The following is a 26,341-nucleotide window of genomic DNA, read 5'->3' on the forward strand; positions in this document are numbered from 1 at the left end:
ATTCTTTCCATCGTTATAATTCAATTTAACTAGTTGAAGAGAACACACCTGATGCTTCCAAAATCTCTTTCTTTATGCTTAGCTGGTTTGCCTCTATTTTTGTTCACCTCTATTATTCAAAGATGATAGTTCCAAGGAGTGTCATGTTTTTAAAAAGTGTTTCATGATGAGCAGTTTCTGTTCGATGGGTTTTGAATCTATTGGTAAATTTTGTTTCAATTTCACCAGCATATTGCAGCTTGAAAAGAAAGAAATAAATTTACTGGAAATAAAAACATTTTTGTCTGCAAGTTCAGATACTCATTGAGGATTAAGTAATATCTACTGTGTAGTAATTTTATCTGGGGATTAGCCATCTGGGGTCTAGGGCAGTATTGTACATCATGAGTGTAGAAACTTTATCTCCCGCCTGAGGCCAATGTATGCTATGGTCAAATAAGGAAGTGGATTAGCCAGTTATTGGGAGGGACAATTAAGATCAGATTATTGCATGAACATGGACATGCAGTCATTCAGCTAATTTCTCTGAAAGATGAAACATCTTTTATTTGAAACTTGGAAAATATTTTGTACCTTTTTGCAAAAATCGCTGAGTATAGCTGAATCTGAAATTGTGAGGTTGTAGTTGTTTTTTCAAAAAAGGAGGTGTGAGATTCAGAGAGCTGACTGCATTTAAAGACTTTGCCAGAGCTGATTTCCAACTACTTGTTAAATTCCCAAGATCTGAGGAAGGTCCATCTTTGTTGAAAGTACAGCTATATTTCAAATAAAAGCGAACCTTAAATCACTTTATTTATAATTTCAATTTTTGCCTTTGAACCATGGTCAGACGTGCATTAATTTTTGGTCACTCCTTTATTTATAGATTGGAATCATTTGTGTTTAAAAATGGCTATCAGGGATGGTTTAATTTGGGGTTTGATGGTACAGACATTCAAGTAGAATATTTCGGTTTGGGTGGAACTACGATTCGTCCGGGTCCAAAATGCGTTCAAAGGCAAGAATTTATCAAAATTATTGATGATTATAAGCCTCATTGTGTTTTTCTTCAAATTGGCGGCAATGATTTATCCGCTGAATCAAATCCCGCTAGATTAGCAAGAGATATAATAGTTTTTGCCGATTACATAATCAAATGCTATAATGTTCGTCACGTGATTATAGGTCAGTTGCTCCCGAGATACTCCGGGGGTTTGAAAGACAATTATAAGAACAAAGTTATAGAGATAAACAAAGAGCTACGAAAAATGTATATCAACGTTGTGATATTAGCTACTGGCAGCACAGGGGTTTTTGGAAAAACACTCGAGCACTGTTATCAAATGACAAGGTGCATTTAAACGCTATAGGTATGGTCAAATATGCCAAGAGTATTCGTGCAGCTGTAGGTAGTCCAGCTCGAAGTTAAATAGTTATTTTATCACTTTTGTTTGATATTGATGCAATTATCTAATATACAAAAATTTGATATGGAGTCTTTTGTCCTGTGGTAACTTGACAAAATATTATGGTTATTTACTGATTCTGTGAAAATATGGTACTCCATTACTACTTAATTTATATTATTTAACATATGTTTCCTCTGTCTTGCTTTGGTTTATTATGGTTGTGACACAAGAATGGTTGACATTACTAATGTCTTATATTATTACATGGTTCAGTTACATGTTATGTTTATCATGTGGATTAACTATTTAATCATTTTCCATGTACATACATGTGTATTGACTTTGGTTCAAGCAGAGGAACATACTAAATGGTTCATTACCCTATATGGTTGTGTCACAATAGGGCAAATTGGTTGTAAAATTTAATTTTACATGTTTTCTATACATATAATATTTGTAGTTCTGGAGTTATTATATCAGTATATATAAATTTTAAATTCAATATTGGTTGAATCTATGTATTTATTTACACATGTATAGGCTTACAAATATGCCTAAAAATTTTTGGATCATAATTTCCTCAATTGGCCATATTAAGAAAATATTGTACTAACAATTAAGATAGTATGCACATATATTTTTTTTAATTATTTCAGTCAGAATGCCAAAGCAAAGAACAAAAAGGAAAGCTGCTCCCGGAAATTTGACTGAGGCGACAATTGGGGATGTTTTTGAGATGGAGACTACTGCTTTGCCGCCATTAAATAGACCCAGGGCAAAGAAACGAAGGAGTACTAGGACACAACCGCAACGAGCTGATTTGCCGGACAATATTATTATGAGTTCTTCCAACAATAATCTTCATACCAGTCCATCCGCTAATTACATTGCTGAAGCATTATTTGCAAAGTTGCACAGTTCTGGCATTCAACTAGTAAACGACAATAACGTGATGCCGACCAGTGAGATTTCAGCCATACTGAATCCTTCATCACAAACTGGTCATGCAAGCTCAGCACAGTCTATGCAGATTCCATTTATTACAAGTATACCACCGTTGGCAACTATACAACATGACAACAGTGATGACCATGACTCATCATTAGCATTATTTCAGCCACCCTTATCATCGGATCCGGATGTCATACCTGGTGAGCCATTCCACTCAAGCTCTGCTAATGTAGACACTCCCTATGCATGTCATATGTTAAAACATTCTATACCAATAGATTTTCATGTTAATTGTAAGCTAAAAGATGATGTTTGGGCAGACAATTATGTGAACTTTGCCTTTTTGCTACCGTCTAATATTGAGGAAGATTCCTCAACTTTGTTTGAAAATTTTAACATTACTATTTCAAATAGGAAAAACAAAAGGGAGCTCCAATCAATTCATCAGTGGTTGAATGCTTTTGACATATGTATGCCCATTTATTTAGGAAAGTCTTTGAATTCTGCTTTGGCCTTTATAAAGTATGGTTATACTATTCGTGATTTATGTAAATCTTTGGGGTTTCAAGCAGCTAAAACATATGATGAGAAATTTAGAAGGGTTAGAAAAATTCTACATTTGAGATGGGATACCATAAATGACGAGTTATGGAGGTCTGTATCTCTGACTGAACGGTCTAACAGTGTCACGTCTCAGGATAGGGGCTCCTTTATGAATACCTCTAAAAATACATTTCCAAGAAGGGTCCAACAACAATTTCAGTTCCCCATCGGCTATTGTTGGGCCTTCTGTAAGTCAGGGGAATGTACCTAAAAAAACTGTAAACTTAAACAAAATTGTGTCCATTGCAGCAATAGACATTGTACCCTCACTTGTACAGAGGGCCAAGTTAAACGAGCAACCTCTGCCAAACCTTCCTTCTCCAGTAAAAGTTCATGAATTGAATAAATATTTATCGGGTTACAATCAACAGTTGAAAGAGAAATTGATACATGGTTTTATACATGTATTTTCAATAAATTCTTCTTTTTCAAGATCTGAATTAAATTTTCCTCGAAATCATAATAGCGCCAGAGAAGATCCAGTTGTAGTACAATCATGAATTGAAAAAGAATTAAAGTTGGGGCGTATTAAAGGTCCCTTCAAAAATGCACCTTTCCCTAATTTTGTTTGTTCCCCTTTAGGGTTAGTTCCAAAGAAAGAGCCGAATTCATTTAGATTAATTCATGATTTGTCCTACCCTTAAGGAAATTCAGTTAATTCTGGTATTACTCCAGAATTTTCAGCAGTGCAATACCAAAATATTGAGACAGTTATAGAATTAGTCCAGTTGTATGGTTCGTGGTGTCTAATGGCTAAAAGTGACATTAAAGACGCATTTCGCTTAATTCCTATTTCAGAAAAGGATCATCATTTATTAGGATTTCAGTGGGATAGTAAATATTATTATGACGCATCTCTACCAATGGGGACATCCTCGTCCTGTCAGTTATTTGAAGCTTTTTCAACGGCACTTCAATGGATTTTAAATGAGAAATTTCACATTCATGGGGTATATCACTTACTTGATGATTTTTTCTTTGTAGAAAAGTTTGGTACTAATAATTGTTTGACAGCATTGCACACTTTTATGAGCCTTGCTGAGAAAGTGGGGGTTCCCATAAAAATGGAAAAAACAGAACTCCCAACAACCTGTCTTGTAATATATGGGATTGAAATTGATTCCGTACAGATGGTTGCTCGTTTACCTGATGAAAAAATTCAAAAAAGTTCACTATTACTCAATAAATACAAATGTAAACGTAGTGTAACTTCAAGAGAGTTACAGTCATTATTGGGTCTTTTGAATTTTGCTTGTGGGGTCATTGTTCCAGGTAGAGTTTTCTTACGCAGATTATTTGATTTGACTATAGGTCATACATCTCCACATTATAGAGTAAACTTAAATTCTGAAGCAAGACTAGATCTTAAATTATGGGATTTATTTATTAAAGATTTTAATGGCAAATCATGTTTTTTCTATAACAAATGGGTTTCCTCAGATGTTTTATAACTTTATTCAGATGCTGCTGGGAAATTGACCCATTACAATAAAAGAACTTTTTCCAATTGTTTTGGCAAATGATATTTGGGGTTCATTTTTAGCCAACCATAAAATTTTGTTTTTAACCGATAATGCAGCGGTTGCTGCAATTATAAATAAAACATCTTCAAAAGAAAAGAATATTATGAAATTGGTCCGGAAATTGGTACTAGCTGCTTTAAAATACAATATTCATTTTCGAGCTAAGCCTATTCCTGGAAAGACCAATGTAATTTGTGACCTGTTGTCTCGTTTTTCTTTTCAAAAAGTTCATCGGATAGCTCCATGGCTAAATCCTTCTCCTGTGTACATTCCACCTCAATTTTGGAATCTGTAACTGATAAACTCATTTGTTTTTATTTTGTCGAACATGCTGGACTTACTAGTAGAGGTCAACATGGTTTGCTCTGCAGTCTATTGTACATTTTAGTATATTTGGGTAGAGGTCAACATGGCTTGCTCTACATTTGTTTTTCATTCAACATGTCCAATACATGGTGTTTTGTGAAATAAATATATTTTGTTCGTTTTTTCTATATTCTAGAATTTTTAGTGAACATTTTTACATGACTATTATTAACAATTTGTTTTTATTTTCACATGTATTTTCGTCTATATGGACAGTAGAGTTCAACATGGCTTGCTCTGCATTTAAGTGGTCAGTAATGGCTTATTTTCCTTAGCTTTATATACTGTCTTCCCTAGTTCTGGACAGGGAGTTCTCGGGTGGGGATCCCTTTTGGGGATTTGTGGCATTTTCTAAACCCCACCTTTGCTTTTTAATGTCATTGTCATTTATTTGCTACTATTGATATTGTTCATATGTCATTCTCAATTAATGGTAAATTTTGAATAAATGACATTTTGCTCAACTTGAGTTTTATATTAACAGCAAACTTAGCTCGGCCTCCTTATAGGTTTGTTGAACATCATCTTGAGGAACCTTGGCTGTCAAAAATAAATTTGTTGGAAAGTAAAACATTTTTGTCTGCAAGATAGACGAAAGATAATCATTAAGGATTAAGTAATATCTACTGTGTAGTAATTTTATCTGGGGATTAGCCATCTTGGGTCTAGGGCAGTATTGTACATCATGAGTGTAGAAACTTTATCTCCCGCCTGAGGCCAATGTATGCTATGGTCAAATAAGGAAGTGGATTAGCCAGTTATTGGGAGGGACAATTAAGATCAGATTATTGCATGAACTTGGACATGCAGTCATTCAGCTAATTTCTCTTAAAGAAGAAACATCTTTTATTTGAAACTTGGAAAATATTTTGTAACTTTTTTCAAAAACCAACCCATCTTCCACCCAATTTTAATGACAGTTTTAATCATTAATTTTTACAGTTATTATTTAATCATCTTGAGATACTAGATATGTGATGCTTCACAAGATTATTTTTATTGTATTTGTAGTAGTATTTTACTATTTGTTACTGTAATGTATGATATACTGGTTGTGGCATTTTCTAAACCCCACCCTTGCTTTTTAATGTCATTATCATTTATTTGCTACTATTGATATTGTTAATATGTCATTCTCAATTAATGATCAATTTTGAATAAATGACATTTTGCTCGGGATTATGTCGTGTAATTCATGAGCCTTTCTCTTCTGGTTAATTCAAAGTAAAGCACTCCTACATTTATTCATTTTAAGACATAAATATTTGATGTGGTATAGTTTTTTTTAACATGAACTATCTTTGATCTTGAATTAAACGAATTAAAGTGAAATTCGGAAGAATTAGAAAATGTGAAAGAACTCTCAAATGTATCGAGTTATCATTGAAATATTTCTCATCTTGAAAATGACACGAATATAGAATTTGAAATTCATTAAAAAGATTAAACATTTTTGGGGGAATATTTTTTAATTTTTTAATGCAATCCTATAAAATAAATGATTATTAACATTGTGACCACACTTTAATATAACTTCATTTTTCCAAAATCGTGGGTTAAACCTAGAGATGGACATGATGTCCTATGGAAACAGAATCTTATATTTAAGTACATTTGTTTTTTCCAATGTTTACACAAGAGGAATGTTCATGTCAGAGTTATGAACTTTACTTGAAACCATCTTTTCGTACTTGATCGTCCTACAAGTAAGGCAACATTATAAAACTAATATGCATCTCATAGGTAACAGATCACCTAAAGGTTGAATTTATGGTTCCGAATTATGAAAATATCATGAGCTCTTAACCCTTAACCCTTTTACAAGCAAGTGAGAACTAAGTCTCACAGTGTCATTATTATTGTTCAACATCAAAGAGTTTAACAAATATAAGGATACTTTTTGATTTCTATAATATTGTCATATTTGTTTGTGAAAACGACAGAAGGGATATTAACAATGATTGTCACGACTTTTACAATCAAATGATTTTATAAAAAAAAATGCTTCTATTATTATCAGCTTAGTCGCAATTAATTTTATAAGTATTAATGGCAGAAGTCTAAATTAACTCTAGACAACGATATTTTTGCCCTTTAACACAATAAAGGGCGAAACATATGTATGCAATCAATTGTGAAACATGCGTCTGATAACGATCGCCAAAGTCGTAGTACTATTAGTTTAGTCTGAACATAATCCTTTCTGTAAGGTCAATATGACAGCGATTGCTTTTTTCTAACACTCTTTGAAGTGGGCACATTCTCTTCAGAAGTCAATAAGCTGAAAAAAGTGTTATCATAAGCATATCATTTATATTGCCATTGTTAGTGTTATTGAAAAGTCCTTTGATTAAAGTCTCAGTAAGAAATGAAGAATGGGACAGTAGGTGAAGGGCAGTATAGTTAAGGGTTCGTGTAAGTCTTTAGTTGTTAGTGTTTTATGATTGCATTTGTCCTTTTTTCTGTTGGTTATGTTAAAGTATGTTCTCTCTGTTGATCAACATATATGATTAACACTGTTTTATTAATGATTTATACATCGTACTTACTAAGATGATATACAACTTGATAGCTGCTGTGAATTGAATAACTTTATATTTGTGTTGATAGATACTGGGTTTTTTTTTTCAAGACAGTAGGTGGAATATTAAAGATTACTGAGACTATCAATCATGCTTAATATTTCATAATTGTACAGTTAGGTAAAGTAAACCTGCACATCTAATTTTGGATTGGTTCTTTTATTGTGGAAATGTAAAATTATACTTAAATTGGCAACAATACCAAGTAGTAATTAAGTTCCAACGGTATTTATCATTTGCTTCTAATTTTTATACTTTTTAAATATCGAAATCATATGCTACTATTTCTACGCTCATATAGTTGTATCACTGTACTATATGTTTTTTGCACTAAGGTTTAGTACAAAAGATTATGATCAAGTTAGATGTAGAATAGTAGTAAGAAAATTGCAACCAAAAAAAAACAAAAAAAAAACTGGTACAACTGACACCCAATCTTAATGTTGTAAAACATTGACGCGAAATAAGAGCAATAAAATTGAGAATGGAAATGGGGAATGTTTCAAAGAGACAACAAACCGACCAAGGATCAGAAAACAGCCGAAGGTCACCACTGGGTCTTCAACACAGCGAGAAAATCCCTGAACATGGAGGCGGGCTTCAGCTGGCCCCTTAACAAAAATGTGTACTAGTTCAATGAAAATGGACGTCACACTAAACTCCAAAACATATACATGAACTAAAATTAAAAAAACATACACGACTAACAAAGGCCAGAAGCTCCTGACTTGGGACAAGCGCAAAAATGTTGCGGGGTTAAACATGTTTTGTGAGATCTCAACCCTCCCCCTATATCTCCAGCCAATGTAGAATAAACAAACACACAACAATACGCACAGTAAAACTCAGTTTAAAAGAAGTCCGAGTCCGATGTCAGAATAGGTAACAAAAGAAACTAAGCAAAATGACAATGATACATAAATTAACAAAGGACTACTAGCAGTTACTGACATGCCAGTTCCAGACCTCAATTAAACTGATTAAAAGAGTATGTCTGGATCATATGAAAATCAAGCACAATCCCTCCCGTTAGGGGTTTAGTCATACCATCATAAAATAGATGAGAAGAACATAACCCGTATCATGCCAACAACTGCTTTTAGATTAAATGTGTTTATTTCCGATGCAAAGACCCTATGAGTGAATCAATATTAATACCAAAATATGCCATCTTTAATGACCTGACATTAGTATCGTAACTATATCCCATCTGAATAAGTCTGTTTAAAGTTTGGTTAGCTTTTGAGGTGAATGTCGACATTTTTGTGCTTTGTATAGAATATTACCATAAAAGATTGGATGTGAAATACCTGAACGTATAAGATGTCTGCATGTTGATTTATATTTACGAATGATGTCCTTGTACCGATGATAAAATTTAGTAAATGTTTTGACTAGTTTGTGATATCGAAAACCCTGGTGTAATAATTTTTCAGTAATACAGAGGTTTCTTTCGGTAAAATCAAATACGTTGTTACATACACGAGCGAATCGAACAAGTTGAGATATATAAACCCCATAAGATGGTGACAAGAGAACGTCACCATCTAAAAATGGATAATTAACAATAGGAAATGAAAAAGCATCTCTTTTATCATAAATTTTGGTATTAAGCTTCCCGTTAAAGATTTAGATATCAAGAGCCAGGGAAGTGCATTGTTCATTGTTAGTATTAGCTTTATCTAAAGTCAGTTCAGCAAGATAATCTCTTTAGTGTACATACTGAAGTCTTCATTATTGAGAGCCAATATTTCATCCAAATATCTAAAAGTATTATTAAATTATTGTATCAGATGTTGTTTCGATGCTGTTTTTAGTCATAAATCGTCACTCATAACAATACAGAAACAGGTCCGTAATAAGTGGTGCACAGTTAGTCCCCATTGGAATTCCGATAACTTGATGATATACGGAATCTCCATAGCAAACAAAATGGTATCTAGTAAAAATTCAAGGGCGGTTATCGTATCAAAGCAGGTCCAATTGACATAGTTCTTTTGTCTGTAATTACTAAAAAATTACCTAAAAGAGTTAGAACATATATATATTCGCATTCTGACTTTTTAAATAGATATAAGAAGATGTGGTATGAGTGCCAATGAGACAACTCTCCATCCAATGCCCATTTAATTAGGTGTGCGTACTTTTTCTTAATAAGATTATGAGACAAAGTCGTATATAGGGTAGAAAAATCAAAACTTTGAACAGATGAACAGATTCAAAATCACCAATATAAGCATGCAATTTATCAAGTACTTCAAACGAATGTTTGACACTCCAAAAGTAATTAATTCCACTATTTTCAAAGGCCTTCTTTGAACAACAATTGATTACCATGTTTTTAATTGTAAAGTGTACTAGTGATGTACAAGTACCCGGCCACGTCCACTCTGTGTTTTTATTAGATGTATTTCTATTTGTATCCATCTGATGAGTTAAGCCTTTTTCAACTGATTTTTATAGTTCGTTCTTATGTTGCACCGTTACACCACTGTCCCAGGTTAGGGGGAGAGTTGTGATCCCGCTAACATGTTTTACCCCGCCACATTCTGTATGTATGTGCCTGTCCCAAGTCAGGAGCCTGTAATTCAGTAGTTGTCGTTTGTTGATGTGTTACATATTTGTTTTTCGTTCATTTTTTTGTACATAAATTAGACCGTTAGTTTTCTCGTTTGAATTGTTTTACATTTGTCATTGTTGAAGGCCGTACGGTGACCTGCAGTTGTTAATTTCTGTGTCATTTGGTCTCTTGTGAAGAGTTGTCTCATTGGCAATCAAACCACATCTTCTTTTTTATACGCCCGTCAAAATTTTGACGGGACGTATCATGGTATACAAATGTCGTCTGTCCGTCTGTCCGTCTATCCGTCTGTCCGTCTGTCCGTCTGTCTGTCCGGCGTAAACATGTCGCCACGTAACTTGAGAACGACTTATCCAAATTTCATGAAACTTAACATAGTTGTTTCTTATGATGGTCAAACGTAAAATGTATACTTTTTGGTGAAAATAAGATTAAAACTTTTTGAGTTACGGGACTTAGTAACTAAAACAGGTATGTGTTTTTTTCACATGTCGCGCCGTATCTCAAAAACAATTTATGATTATTGCTTAAAACTTTACACACTTCTTAGTATATTAATCTTAAGATCTGTATACTTTTTGGTGATGATTCAAAATTTTATTTTAGAGATATTGAGTATTTTATTAAAAAAGGGGGAGGGGTTTCTCACATGTCGCGCCGTATCTCAAAAGCAGTTTATGATTGTTGCTTAAAACTTTACACACTGCTTAGTTATATTAATATTAAGATCTGTATACTTTTTGGTGATGATTCAAAATTTTATTTTTGAGTTATTGAGTATTTTGTAAAAAAAAAAGGGGGGGAGGGGTTTTTCACACGTCGTGCCGTATCTCAAAAACGATTTATGATTATTGCTTAAAATTTACACACTTCTTAGTTATATTAATCTAAAGATCTGTATACTTTTTGGTTTTGATTCAAAATTTTATTTTTGAGATATTGATTTAAAAAAAAAAGGGGGGGGGGGTTTCACATGTCGCACCGTATCTCAAACACGATTTATGACTATTGCTTAAAATTTTACACACTTCTTAGTTATATTAATCTAAAGATCTGTATACTTTTTAATTTTGATTCAAAATTTTATTTTAGAGATATTGAGTTTTTTGTAAAAAAAAAGGGGGTTTTCGCATGTCAAGGCCGTATGTCAGAAACTATTTATGATTATTGCATAAAAATTCACACACAAGACGACGGGCGTATCATGCGCTCATGGCGCAGCTGTTTATCATAGTTAGTAGAATAGACAGTTTAGTAGTGGAACAATGGATTGAAGACGAAATAAATCTATATTTGTAAGGTGTTTTGTGCAGCTTCGGAAGCCAGTACATACTTGATTTTACATAACTGTTTATAAAATATTGCAGAAAACAAATAACGAAGTTAAGTTGTCATAACTTAATGGTACTGTAGATCTGTTTATGTATTGCTATGTAATTAAAAGTTTATAGTCAAACTCAGTAAACATCCGTTTAAATTCTAGTAAGATGATAAGTTCATAACTCTTTCCGTTACCTTGATGGTACTTTTGCTTTAAGTAATCAAGAATTCTACATCTTTAGTGTGCAACTTTATCCAATGGAGAAAACTTTAACTGAAACTTATATTAACAACAATTGTTGTCTTTTCTTGCTTCAGATATTTAAGTTTCACACGGGGAACTCTTTACAAATATTTATGACAAAAGAGACGATAGATCGTTCTCTTTTGTTATTTTTTTTTTGGACGGTGATGTTACTTTTCTCCCTTCTTACGGTGTTTCTATTTCCGTACACGTTTGTCATGTCCATGTATGTAGTGACGTTTTAGATTCCATTGAACGTTATCTATGTAAAACTGGTTAATTATTGAGTCAAGGATTTCGGTTCTACAACAGGGATGGGGTCGATTACTTTAAAATGTAATCGATTAAATTACAATTGCTTTTCTATTTTGAAGTAATCGATTACATTATTATTACACCTAAATGCAAATGTAATCGATTACATTATATTACTTTTCTTTAAAGAAATCATGAATACTTTGGATTACTTATGATTACATTGTATATTTTAATATTAAAGAATTTCTTATAAACTTTTTATCTTCACGAATAAGCTAATTTTTGTGAAAATTTGTGTTGTTTTTTTAATCCTTAATGTATTTATCTTTTTAAGAATTCAGACGACTAGGAGCAGTGTAACATGTGTAAAGTTTGATTGCATAAACAAGTGTCCTTTTCAGTGTGAAAGATATAACATTGTTTTTATAAAATGTTTAACCAACTGCCCAATTAACAATACAACCTTAGCAAATATTGAAATATAAATTAAATAGTTTTACTGTCTGTGGGGATGTAATTGACACATCCATATGTTTTTACATGTTTAATCACTACTTCAATTTGTTTGACAAACAATAGGTGAGCTTGGGTATTCAAAATTATGTCTAAGTGCAATATCAATAAAGTTATAAGTAGTTTATATTCATTACGTATATAACTGTTGGTCAAATTTCAATATTTGATAAAGTTACAATGAACATATCAAAATATTTATGGAAAACAAGATTAAATTTTATACAAATTGTAAAAAAATAAAATTTGGTTCTAAATTCCATTATTAATTAAGTGGGCTCGTTTATGTCGATCATCAAATTCAAAATTGGAACTAAATAAATATACATGAAGTTAACTATTATATCAAAATATCGTTTTTACTAAAATAGGAGTTAATATCAGAAGTGTTCCATCAAGGAACACACAATGCTTTTCAAAGCATATTCATGTATCACAAGACCTCAAAATTCCTTTAGTAAACTATTTACAAAATAATTCACACATTTTCACTCTAGATGCCAAGCCTGGTTATTCTAAACTTGTTATATAGATGATATGATCAATCACATTGAACAACGATCCATCGTAGTGAATACTAGTTTGTTCATTTATCATTCATGCTTCATATCTTCTTATTTTTATATTGTATATCAAAAACTATTTTCATATACAAATCAGCAAGTAATCATACGAATGTAATCTTAAAGTAATCTAAAAGTAATCATGATTACACGTGTTTTTTTTACATTGTAATAGATTACATGTAATAGATTACATTACGATTACTTGTAATCAGAAATTGCATGATTACTGACTACATGAGATTACATTGCAAAATGTCACCGATTACAGCTTCTCACAATTACTGATTACGATTACCCCATGCTTGTTCCACAAATGACCTAAAACTTTACCATTTTGTTTCATAGATACAAATACATGATTTGGAAGTTTGGGGGTACCTGAGTAATTCTTATTACAAACGGAATATCATCTTATAATATTTACGGTGATGTTGTTTATAGAGCCCGTACATTTAGATACGATCCATTGAACTCATTGATCCTTTGAATAAACTGTAAAGGAAGCTACCATCATACTGAAATTTACTATATAGATGATTTCCACTAACTAAATAATTAAAAGTCTGGTGACTGTGTTGAACGCATCTATCCCATCGAACTTGAAATAAAGGACACTACAGCTACAGTTATATCTGACTCATATCTTGACTTACATCTAGAAATTGACAAAGATGTTTGATTAAAAACAATACTTTGAGACAAAATAGAAGATTTAGAATCATAGAAAACTAAAGATTGAGCAACACAAATCAAGCTTATAGAAGCTTTATACAAGTTTCATAACTTTTTACGCATTTGCTATACTTTGGTAGCGACCATGTAATATAGTTCGTCTAATTTTTCATCATTGTATCTAACAATTTATACAAAAGAAGCTTTATCATGTCGATTTCATATATAGGCTTCTTTTGACTAAATGCAGGTCTAGCGAACCAAAATCTGGTTTTATCACTACCTTTAAACATTTAAAGATCACCAAACGGCTTTTAACAATAGACAAGACGTACATCGTATGATGACAAATCTTCACGTTAAGCTGTAAAAAATTTCAACATAAATGACACAACACAAAATTCTAAATAAACAAAGTATAGAAACAGCGCCTTGAACTGAAGAGATTCCTGACTTGTAAAACTAACTAGTCCTCAATCCTCCATGATTTTTACCTCGATCAATGGAATATAAAACAAAATACGAAAAGAAATAGATGCACATAAAGGTTGGAAAAGCTTTTAATTTAATTATAAAAGTACCATAAAATACGGAAACACAACAAAACATCGTTGAAATTATAACACAACGATATAAATACATTCAGTTACTTCAAACTAAGAATAAGTTTTATACTACTTAATCTGTTGATAACGTTCTAATTTCGTCCACAATACTTTTAAAAACTAAGATATAGCCACTCATACGATCTACGAAAACTGGATTTAGTACAATGACGATAAGAGTTCATTGATATAAAAGTAAACACAAACTGGATTTGGTACAATGACGATAAGAGTTCATTGATATAAAAGTAAACGAGAGAAAGAATAACACTCACAAACTACATTACAAAATTAAAGTAATTATCCATTAAAAGCTTTAACGATATAATCGATTATCGCTATTTTACGAAATTTTCCTTTGATCTTGCTGACTGATAATTTCCTTTCTCAGCGGAGTCGAGTGATATGAAAACGGAGTCGAGTGATATGAAAATTATCGCTAGAAACTAAGGGAACACGTGCCGTTGTTAAGGAAATTAACAACCGTCTTCATAGGAAAAATATCGATAAACAGATTATCATTGATCATCTCAACTCGATTGCTTTTCTCACTTTCGCCGTACGGCTCAAGCGAGAAAATCAATCTCGTTGAGATAGCCAACAATAATCTATAATTATTGCTTATATCTTCTATCTTGATTATTGCACTTGAATCTCGTGCCTTTTCCAAAAAGTCGAAATAGATTTCAATTTATTGGTTCCAGTGAACTAATTTTGTGCTAACACGTGTCATTGAAATCCGACCCGTGTCCGAATACAAATAACAGTTACCTAATTGCATTGGAAACGGACCGATTAAATGGCAGTTCATCATTTAATTATTTATTTATTATAAACTTTTTAGCCTTAAAATAACACCATAGGATAGTTTCAAAAAATTGAGGGGTAAATTTATATTTCTGAATTCCAACTTTTCAAAATAACGATTTTTTATTTTATAAATGAGTAAATCAAAACCCTATATATATATACATACCTCATTTACAACTGGCCAATGAATGTTCTGTACAAAAACTTCTTGTTATATATATTTGATATTTTTAATCTGTCAGTAATCATGAAAATGATTCGTAAATTCTTCCAACAATTAATTATTTAAACAGCTTGTGTAACAACTTCTAATCGAACAGACCTAGATGCATAAGGTCCTTCACAGGTTTGTAACGCAAAATAATAACCCGCAATTAGAAAAAAACCAATACCGTATAGTCATGTAGAAGGCCCCAAAATGGCAAATGTAAAACAATTCAAAAATGTGCCGGGGTTAAACTTGTTTGTTGGCGCCAAACCCTGTCCCTAACCTGAGACATAACATAAGAACACACTATAAATTCAGTTGAAAAGAGCTTAACTCATCAGATCAATACAAAGCAGAAAACATCTAACAAAAACACAGACCGGACGTGGCAGGATATTTATACATCCCCACAACGAAAAAGACACTAAGTTCAGATCTGAGAGTATATACTCGCAGTTCCTGCATGAGGCTGTTTTGATTTCTATTTTATTTCTAATCAACTGAAAACCCATAACGTCCTTTTGAAGAACGTAAAGAGCCAAACTCGGTAGGAATATAATTGTATGCCTGGAATTTATGTTGACATTTTAGATATTGCGCTATTTCAAATGCTTTTACAATATGTGTAGGTGAAACAAAACACTGCACCAACACGTTAGTGTATGAAATATCCGAATGACTAGAGCAATATGCAATTACCAATTTACTAATACACGAAAAAAAAAGTTCTGCCATTTAGAACTTGATTAAAATGTACTTTGACCTTTCAAAAGATAGTGTCTGAATAATTGCTTATTTTTCTTCATATGACAAATAAACAAGATCAAACGAAAATTAAATTCTTTCAAGTACAAATAAAAGAGTTCGCAGGCTTTTAAATCAATTGCCGGCAAAATCAGAAAAAGAGAATATAAATAATAATTTATACCATCTTTCATGACCTGTTCATTCTGTCTTTGAATGAACTTTCGACAGTAAATCTAAAAACTATTTTAGCAATTATCCAATACTATTAAGTCGTTCCACAAACTATGCTTTATTTCAAAACAATAAAAAAAAAAAACTTTAAATGAACGTTTATAAAATATCATAAAAAATTAAAATTTTCAAAGAATATAACTTGCTTTCGCTTGTTTAAAAATATTTTCTTGATCAATCATTGGAATAATAAGTGCAACCAAAATTCGCAAGTCAACACTATGGCTCAAAGAAAAAGACGAAGAGACACACTGCATAGAAAACTTAAGACTGAGCAATGCAACCCCCACTAACCGAATTAACCGGATTGTTCGGGAGGTTAAGCCCACTATCCGAAGTAAACCTGACTGTTCGGGGAGGTTAAGCCCACCAACCGAAGTAAACCGGATTGTGCGGGGAGGTTAAGCAGTTCCTGTTTCACCACAGGAACCCACCATGTTGCCTATGACAAGTACTAATTTAGTGATAAGTCGCATTCGAAGATGTCAAAAATGAGAAAAGTAAGAAATACTTGTGGCTACGACATATCGTCTGTACTACAGATATTATAAAACTGTCAACCAAATCATGTGGCCGTCCATACAACCTTTAAATAGATGAATGCAACATACCATGTAGAAACATTTGACTCAAGAACAGCAAGGTTCTGTCAAAAAAGGGAGCAATGGAATATCGTATCAAAATATTTTCTCCATAATAATGTGTTAGTTGATATATAAATACGGAAAGTTCACAATGGAAAAATTGAAGTTATATATATATTAGTTCTTAATTGACCTCACCGATAGTTTCTGGGTGTAGGTCAAGATATCAAAAAAACCTATATATGTAACTAATGCATGATTCATACCAAGTTTAATGAGATATATACGATCAATATAAGTAATTCAATTATAGGAAATCATTTATATGGCGGAAAGTCATGTTAAAGAATAATGCTAGCTTCTTTTTTTTATTCTCCTTGGAGAAACACTAGTTAATATTTTTTATAAGAAAATAATAATTTCGGCAATTCTTTAATACGATAATGTTTATCATATACATTTGAGGGATTCTCCTGATTTAGATTTTCATTTAAGTTATTCCACTCATCACGATTGAAAGTGGAAGGTTGAGATCTCAAATAAAGTTGTTTTATCACACTACATCTTTTTTTCCTCCTTCTAGTCGGGGACATCTTCTGCTGTGTCTTTGAATGTATCTTAATGTTCTTTGTCGTTAAGTGAATTTAGTATTCAAATATTTGATTTGATTGATTGGTGTTTAACGCCACTTTCAGGACTATTGTGGTATTTCGTGGCGGTCCGTTTATATTGGTGGAGGAAGCTGTAGTGCCCGGAGAGAAACGCCGACCTTCGGTAGGAAAACTGACAATCCTAGTCAATTAAGATTGGAGTCGAGCGCACCTGCCACATGCGGGATTCGAACTCACAACCTCGATTTTGACAGGCTAGTGACGACTTAGACCACTCGGCCACCGAGGCCCCTGGTATTCAGAGAAGATCTTTGATAGTTTCTATATAGATTACTTGTCATTTTTCTCGACTCGAAAAGATTTAGAGCTTGACATTTTCTCCATTGTTGAAGACGTATGTTGACCTTTAGGTGTCTTGATTTTTATGTCGTCTGGTTGTTGTCAAAAATTTTAATGGAATCTGTCCATATCTCCTTTTATCCATAATAACTTTCATCGTTTGTACGATTCAAATTTTCGTTAAAAAAAAATGCTGTAACAACATTATGGTAATAACTTAGAAATGGAGCAATCGTTCATTTTTTTCTAAACTCTAGGGACGTGAAAATCAAAATATAAGACGTGAAGAGGCTTATACGCCTCTTGAAAGAAGAAAAATTTCTTATAAAATTTCTGATCCTGATCTGGATGTGTCTTAAAGGACATTTCAGTGCCCAATATACTTCTGTAATTGGAATATAATACTATACCAGACACTAGTCATAAGTAACTATAATATCACATCAATTTATTAATAGAAAACAGGCTAATTCTCAAAAGTATTTATAAGTCATAAAATATTATTTAAGAAAGGGCAAAGCTCTACTATGAAAACATTTTTAACTCAAAAGTACTATATAAATATATGTAAATTACAAATACGTGTGAGTATATACGATTATTAGATTAAAAAGTCTTTAAAAAAACACCAACCAGGTAATTTAATAGGTATCGGATTGTCCAGAATAGGCTATACTACACAAATGGAAAAAAAATGTAAAAGTCTTACGATTTTTGCAACGATACTGTTATAAGAGTCATATAAGAAACTAATATACCAACGAGATGTAATAAATCGTTTTATTACACTTTGTTCATATATTGCTAAATAGATTATATCAATAAATGATTTTTTTTAAATAAAAAAAATAGCGAATTAATTCCTCAACGGCTTGCCATACAATAGCAATGGGTACATGTCAATAGGCACGTTTCCCAACAAAATTAATGATACAGAAATATACAATTACATCAGTAAATTCATTCAATGTAAATTTTACAATATATTTGACATACATTATTCTATATACTAACATACATTTTTTTCTAATAAAAGCTTCCAAATACTTAAACACTTGTATTAATATTGTTCATTATGTCCAAAAATTAAATATATATATATATATACAGTATATCATTTGTTACAAATTTTGTATAAACATTTAACTATAAAAATAACAGTTTAGATATGATCGTAATATTTAACAAATCTATTGTAAATAAATCAAATTAAACCATAGAACCGATTTCATCTATCTGTGCCAGTTCGGTAAGAATCATGGTTTGGCCATTCTTTGCATTGGCGCTATCAACGGGGACGTATTGTTGTGTTCGGCATTTTTCACAACTAGACAGCGAGAATTTTCTGAAATCCCGATCTAAGACAAAGAATACCAACGGATTAAAGGCAGAATTTGCATACATCAAACAAAATCCTGTTAGTTTCATAACATGCCAGTAATTGTTATAAGGCGAAGGATCAAAGTAATACCACATCAAATATATTCTCCTCGGCAACCAGCTGATTACAAAAACAATTATAAGTATAAAGATCAGGATTATTAAAGGCGCTTTTTTGCCGTTTGCTCTAGCAGTGTTGATCTGTACAGTTGAGGAATTAGAGGATGCTTGTAAAAGTTTGATTAGAGTTGCCGTGTAGCAGAGAACAGAAGTCATAACTGGAACAATAAATAAAAAGACAAGTTTCTGAATTGTCATTGTTTTAGCATAGGCTTCACCCCACGAATGTCTGTACAGGACGCATACTTCATAGCCCGGTTCTTCGTACAGATTTGATGACACAAGATCAGGAATGGCAAACATAAAAGAGTATACCCAAATAACAAATACAGCGATTATTGCCATACTGTTTCGGTGTTCCGAACATCTACCGGATACAATAAGGAACCGTTCAATGCTGAGAGCAGTCAACATACATACAGTTACCGAGCAACACAAAGTATGGAAGAATTCACTCAATTTGCAAACAATGTTCCCATAAGGCCACGCTTCAAAAGTAAAGATAGTTGACATAAAAGGCATAGAAACAGTTAGCATTAACAAATCTCCTACAGCAAGGCTGATGACGTATATGTTGTGAGGTGACGTCATTCTCCGCCTACGTACCATGTATGATAAAAGTACTCCATTACCAATTATTCCAAACAAAAATATTATCAAGAAAGTTATTGGAATTAGTACTGCTTCAAGATTTGAAAATGTTTCTAAATTTGTTGTTTTGTTCCAGTCAAAATGTGAATAATTGCGTGTCAAGTTAAAGTTGCTAATTGTTGTATTGAACATTTTATTAAAATTAAAGAAACATTCTACTTACAACAAAGATATTTATCCTTAAGTCTATAGTTCAACAGTAACTTAAATTAAAAATATCAATAATTCCCTTGATACTACTTCATCAACATTTTATTGTCTGAATGCCAGATGTTTGTATCATTTGTCCTTATTGCTATTAAAGTGAAAACCAATAGCTGTAAAGCTGTACAAGAATCGATGTACAATAGTAGAGAATTACTCAAACTATTCTGAAGATAAAGTTAAGTAATAAGATGTAACAGTGTATCTTGTAGATAACAGACTGAAATTCAACAAGGTTGATGGGGCTTTCACACGGAATTCATTACAAAAGATTTACAGAAAGCAGATTAATTATTCTGTCTCTTATTCAGACATTTGGAAATTATTTTATTTCATTTTCATTTCTGTTGATTATTTTGCCATTTCTTATATAATTAATTTTACTCCAAAATAATTTGTTCCAAAAATTTAGTTGTAATTAATTACACTAAATCACGATTCAAGTGGGTAATAAAAGGAAACTATAATTTTGTACGCATTTCCAGTCTCGTGAGTCCCCAAATATCTAAGCTGTGGGCAAGATACTATTTTGTCATATTTTCCATTTTCATCGCTATAAGAATAATCAAATACCGTTTATCTTTTGTCATTGAATAGGTGCGGTTTTTTTTTATAGAATACGGGTAAAATTATATATTTTGTTAACTTTTAAATGAATTAGCTGTGGAATAGTATTTCATATAATGCATCCTTTCATATTAAGTTGTCAAGATAATTTCATCTTCATTTTCTTCTCCTTTAAAGCCAGGTCTTAAAGGGATATTAACTGTCAAATTCATGTTTACCGATTTGACTCAAATTTCATATTTAATTTATAACATACTAATACGTACATCCAAATTACAAAAAAAAAAAAACAAAAAGAAATAATCAACAATGCATAGCCTCGTAATTATGTAGCAGCATTCTGTGTGTATTTTAGACTAGACGCCATCTTATTAACAATCGAGACTAACTCCGAAGAATTCCGATAGTAAATGACCCGATATAAAGATAAATATAAAAATAAATACCCCCCCCCCCCCCCAAAAAAAAAAACCGAATAATGCCGATTTTTCTAAATTTGTTTGATTTCATGTCATAGATTAAATCAAAGTACTGAAGTACTGAACATCGGATGACCGCAAGTTCTTGTGGATGGTCAAAAGAACTTGTCACAGAAAAAAATCGCATCTCTATACATGAAACTGAAGTTAATGTACAGAGATATATTTTTTTCTGAGACAAGTTCGTGCGTGGATGATGAATAAATGACATGAAATTCAACCTCACCGTAATAACTATTATATTGTAGTGATACAAATCAGTATACACTGGTTTGTTGTTATATATTCTATTAATATAACAGTTACATGTATATATAATTTTCATCCGTTTGTATATCATTCTATTCTACTATTCTAATAATAGTGCAGTGCAAGTGCATGGTGGACACTCTTCTGTAAAAATTCGATTTTTCTAAAAGATTGGATATGAGTAGGCATTCATATTTTCCAGCAAAAACAATTACAGAGTTATCGGTCCTTGCCGGGATTGTCGCAAAATGTTCTTGAGATATTCTTCCGCATGCTTTAACACAATTTTTCGGTACGTGTGCAAAGATATTATCAAATGATTTTTTAATTATAAATATATATCTAACGACAAAACATTTTCATATTATTAATTTATGTTCTAAACAAAAATATTTTTATCAGTATTCATTGAAGAGATGTATTTATAACAAACGATAAGGAATGTTAGTTTGCACTCGTTAATATCCGCGTATTTATCTTGTTAATAGATCGGTTACAAACCCAAAACGAAAGTTACGTAATGGAAATCTAGGCGATAGCAATACATCGGAATGCCCTCACGGTCATCGCGATGTAAAAATATATCTAAATCATATGTTATACCTGTATAAGAATCAGTCAACGAATAATTCTTTCGTAAGCCAGGTCAAATTGAAGGTCGCATGAATCAAATTCAAATGAGGTTAAATTAGTGACTTGCAAGACAAAATACATTAGCGGTTTAAGCTTATTTAGACAAATTAAACCAAATTGACTGATTATAGCGAACTATTATTACATAATTTTACTCTTATTATGTTTTAATAAAAAAAAAAACTTATTTCAATATCCCTTTAAATTACGCTTCCTTTTTGTTAGAAAAAGATGGAGCAGATACCAATGGGGAAGAACTATAAGTTATACATAAGTTTTAAACTATTTCAATTGTATATCTGAATCTATTAATAACAACATTTTAGATTGTTGGGTCATATAATATAATGTGACTTTTCTGGTTGATGTTCGCTTGTGAAATTTAGAACCATAACATCCGATCAATATATATTGTATAATGCTTACATACATGTATTTTGACAAACAAAAGTGTTGTGCTGGATAAAGCTAACTGGAAGGTAAGAGGTAACAGTTTTGAAGCGAAGGAATATAAGGGAAAAACTAAGAGCAACTGAAACGCAACCGTAGAAATAATAACTGTACTTGTTGTTAATTTCTGTGTCATTTTGTCTCTTGTGGAGAGTTGTCTCATTGGCAATCATACCACATCTTCTTTTTTATATTGTGGGATTTAAAACAAACTACAATTATAAACCAGTAACTAATCAATTTATTTTGTCCTTCTAAATTTAGAGATTTGTTTTTAGGCTCCACAACTTCCTTGCAACTACAAAACGACATTGTAGCTGTGTTACGTTTGATTAGTGTATGTTTATATTTACATTCTTTTGTAATTTTAATCAACGTTCTTTTTGGTAGGTATTTTACATAATTTTGATAATTTCCATTTGTTTGCCTATACAATTTTGGCCTCTCTTTGTAAGCGAACTGAGCCCGTTCGTATACTTTTTATAAATTTCTCGCGCATTATCAACTTTCATACGGAAAGCACATATAGGTATTGTCATAATTATGATATACGTACAATTTGAAAAACATCATATATAAGCATTCTTTACCAAAATTGTGTGACGTCGTCATTAGACAAAATTAATTCTACTTTGCCATAGTTGAGTTATATATATCACATCTATACATTTTTGATTTGATAAACTTTTAATTTCGAGCGCTGAGCGTTTCTGAGGAAGGTAAACCAGAAATGAATAAATTCCGTTCGTTTTGCTTTGATTATCAAGAGAGAAATCGAACGAAATAGTGTTGCGATCACGTCTCTTTACTGGCTAATTATCACACGACAAAAAAATAAAAAATAGTCAAATTCTCTTAAGTGTGATTGTTTAGCGTTTTCTTATTACATTTATGATGAAAAGTAGGAAGGTAATTGCTGGATCATCTCAATAAGTTGTCGTAGAAAGTCAGTGATTTCCCAAGTCGGCCATCTTTGAATGTCCGCTCGTGATTTTAATTGTCGTTAGAATCTAATAAAGTGTGTCTTGACAAATTGTCGCTTATTCCTCATGTTGGTGAAGATTTCATTACTGCTAGATATGTCGCATTACTATCTCGACCTCAGGTGCTAAAGGGACCACTTCAGTCCATCAAAGTAGACATATCCAATGTATTATATCTAATTAAGTCCACAAATCGTTATACCCAAAGGTCAAAACCGAATTCAGTTTAGTCGTCTAAAGTTTTTTCCAGAAGGTCATTAAAAATTATTTCATATGAAATATGATAAACAAGATTAATATGTCGGACTCTTATATTCTTTTTTTTTATGATGAATTGTAGGGTAAACGTTTGAGACTAATTTAAATGCGCATGACATTTGTGTTTTCAATAGCCTTCATTATGTAAGCTCGAGCCAAAAGTTTGAGTAGCCAAAATATTTAGAAACTTTTAGAAAATGAAACATAAAAAGGTCACAATAACACAGACATAACTTTAACATGTGAAGTTTTGATCCTTTATAAAATTAAAATTAACTCAATATTTATCCTTTGGAACATGCTTATACCAGGATTCAGGAGATTAATATGCTTATGATTCTTAAACCGTGTCCCATGATGTCGAGGGACCTCCAGCTAAGCAACCAATTTATCAAAATGTGTGTCTCCCCTTGGGTCGCACTGCCGCAAACATCCTTATTGCAGATAACTCAACATTTAGAATAATCTTATTGTATTTGTTATTACCACACCAGTATTATACATTGTATTCTTGTACTGTATTGTTTGTATAACCAAATTATGACTATCTTTGTCATTGCCCCATGAGGCACATTAATTGAAATAAACACATAATGTATTGTATTGTATACCCTGTACTATGTAATACCAGGATTCTGGCTCCTTGAAGGCACCCTCGTGACCATTCCACTGATAGCAAAACCGAACAAGTTGTAGTATTATGTAAACGTCTAATGGCGATTTTAGTGCACTCGGGAGTTGTATCGTGTTTCTGAAGAAACCTTCATCTACGGTACATTCTCGAGTCCAATAGTATCGGAAATAATATAAACTATAACGTTTGAGATCATCAAAACCAGAGAGGACCTTATCCTAACAACCTAAATCATCTTACGTCAGTTTTGCTTTGCGACTCTCTTGAATTGAACAGTTCTTAAAGATTTCACCATGTTTGTGAAATCCCCTTTGATGGTGTCCTTTTGCTGCTTACATCTTAGTCATTTGGTCTCTGGTGGACAGTTGTCTCGTTGGCAATCATACTAAATCTTCTAATTTTTATTTTCGTTTTGATATTTACGAGTTTGGGATAAGAGCTATGTACTTTTATTAATAAATCGATAAAGGATGCAAAAATAGGGGCAGATTTTATCGTGATTGTCATGTACAGGTTTGTAAAAGTCAAAACTTCCCAAACTATTTATTCATCTGCTAAATGTAAATTACAGTATCCATGAGTCTGTCATAAGATTCAAATGAATCAAAAGACTTACATAACTATTACATAATAAGGTTTCCACAAAAACAACACTTTGATGTAAAATGACAATCTGACTTTAAATTGATTTTTTAATGCACATCGAGAAAAGTATACATTTCCATGCACAGGACAGCCACTTTTGTGACATTTTTAACTTGAGGCAGGTACAGAATCATGAGGCGGGATAAGATTAGTTTTATGAGTGCTAAACCTTCTTTCTTTTATATTGATCGTTGGAAACAATTTGAAGGAATGAATTTGAAACTCATTTTACTTTAAAATTTACTTTACTTAAAAGCAACAAGTGTTAGCACAGACTTCACTTAGTTAAGATTTTCTTAACGTGAATGAAAAGAAAAAAACGAATAAAACGATAAAAAAAAATTACATTTATTCAAAGTTCCATTCCCAACCTTATAATCAATCTCACGTTATGCTTTAATCAGAAATAAGAAATCAAGAAAAAGACCATTTTTTGCGAATACAGTTTATCTAATTTGAGTCATAATGTTAGTAAAATATGCTCAACATATCATGACAAATAAAATTGGACGATCCTTTCTTGTCAGGCATTGATTTATAGTTACAGATATATCAGTGGTGTTGGGAAATGTTATGAAGCAACTCGTTCTATTCTAACCTTTCTCTATACTCACTATCAGATAAACTTAATATAGTGAAGACACTATGATCTCTTTTGGCATATGAATGGGAAAATGACAGTTTGAAATACACTCCATGGCAGTAAATAAAAATATTATAAATGATACAAAGTCCAATCTTCGAAGCTTCCGGCGCAAAGATTGCTATTGTTGACTTTATTCTAAAGGAATAAGTGGTTTGAAAGATTGATATATTTTTCTATAAAACGTTTCATTAGCTTCTAGAATTGTACGATATTATGTGCCAATGCGGTACAATAAATTACGCCAACTTAACTTGATTACTTAACTTCCGTTTCAATTTCCAAAATCACAAGAAATAGTTGTTTCAAGCTGAGTGACAGATACGGCAATTTGTTTTCTCTGCAATTTTTAATCCCATGTATGTCACCAACAAATAAAAAAGTAATTGATTTTGTTATGCTTTTCATTAATTCTGTTATGAAAATGGTTTTAACGAAGAATGGTTTTTAAAATTGACTTCCGTTGACAAAGAACATTTTAGAATGACTTTTCCAAAGCATTAAACATGTATGCAATGTTTTCTTGTTACTTTCATGCTTACATAGCTTCCCAAATACACAACGAATCTGACAAAGAATATAGAACTTGATGATCTGCTGTTTCAGATGGTAATTATTCACATTGTTCATTCTCTATTGATGTAAGAATATAATAAAAATAAAAGTTAATGGTATACATTTCTATCAAAAGAAATATTCATGGAAGGATAATATAGCATATATAATTGAACGAATCTTTACTG

At 32.0% G+C, this 26,341-nt stretch overlaps 2 protein-coding genes across 2 annotated transcripts in view; both read right to left on the bottom strand.

Annotated features, from left to right (window-relative positions):
• Positions 1–26,341, bottom strand: part of LOC127724703 (E3 ubiquitin-protein ligase parkin-like) — a 558,693-nt gene that overhangs the window by 191,746 nt on the left and 340,606 nt on the right. The gene's annotated exons all lie outside the window — the stretch shown is intronic.
• Positions 18,912–19,985, bottom strand: LOC127724949 (neuropeptide CCHamide-1 receptor-like). Its single transcript, XM_052231951.1, has one exon. It carries the CDS (start codon positions 19,983–19,985, stop codon positions 18,912–18,914), a length of 1,074 nt encoding a protein of 357 aa, XP_052087911.1.

This window comes from Mytilus californianus, unplaced genomic scaffold (assembly GCF_021869535.1).
Source record: "Mytilus californianus isolate M0D057914Y unplaced genomic scaffold, xbMytCali1.0.p SCAF_14, whole genome shotgun sequence".
NCBI lineage: Eukaryota > Metazoa > Mollusca > Bivalvia > Mytilida > Mytilidae > Mytilus > Mytilus californianus.

Excerpts from the sequence above, each read along its gene's own strand:
- LOC127724949 (XM_052231951.1), bottom strand. The coding sequence starts at position 19,985 with ATGTTCAATACAACAATTAGCAACTTTAACTTGACACGCAATTATTCA.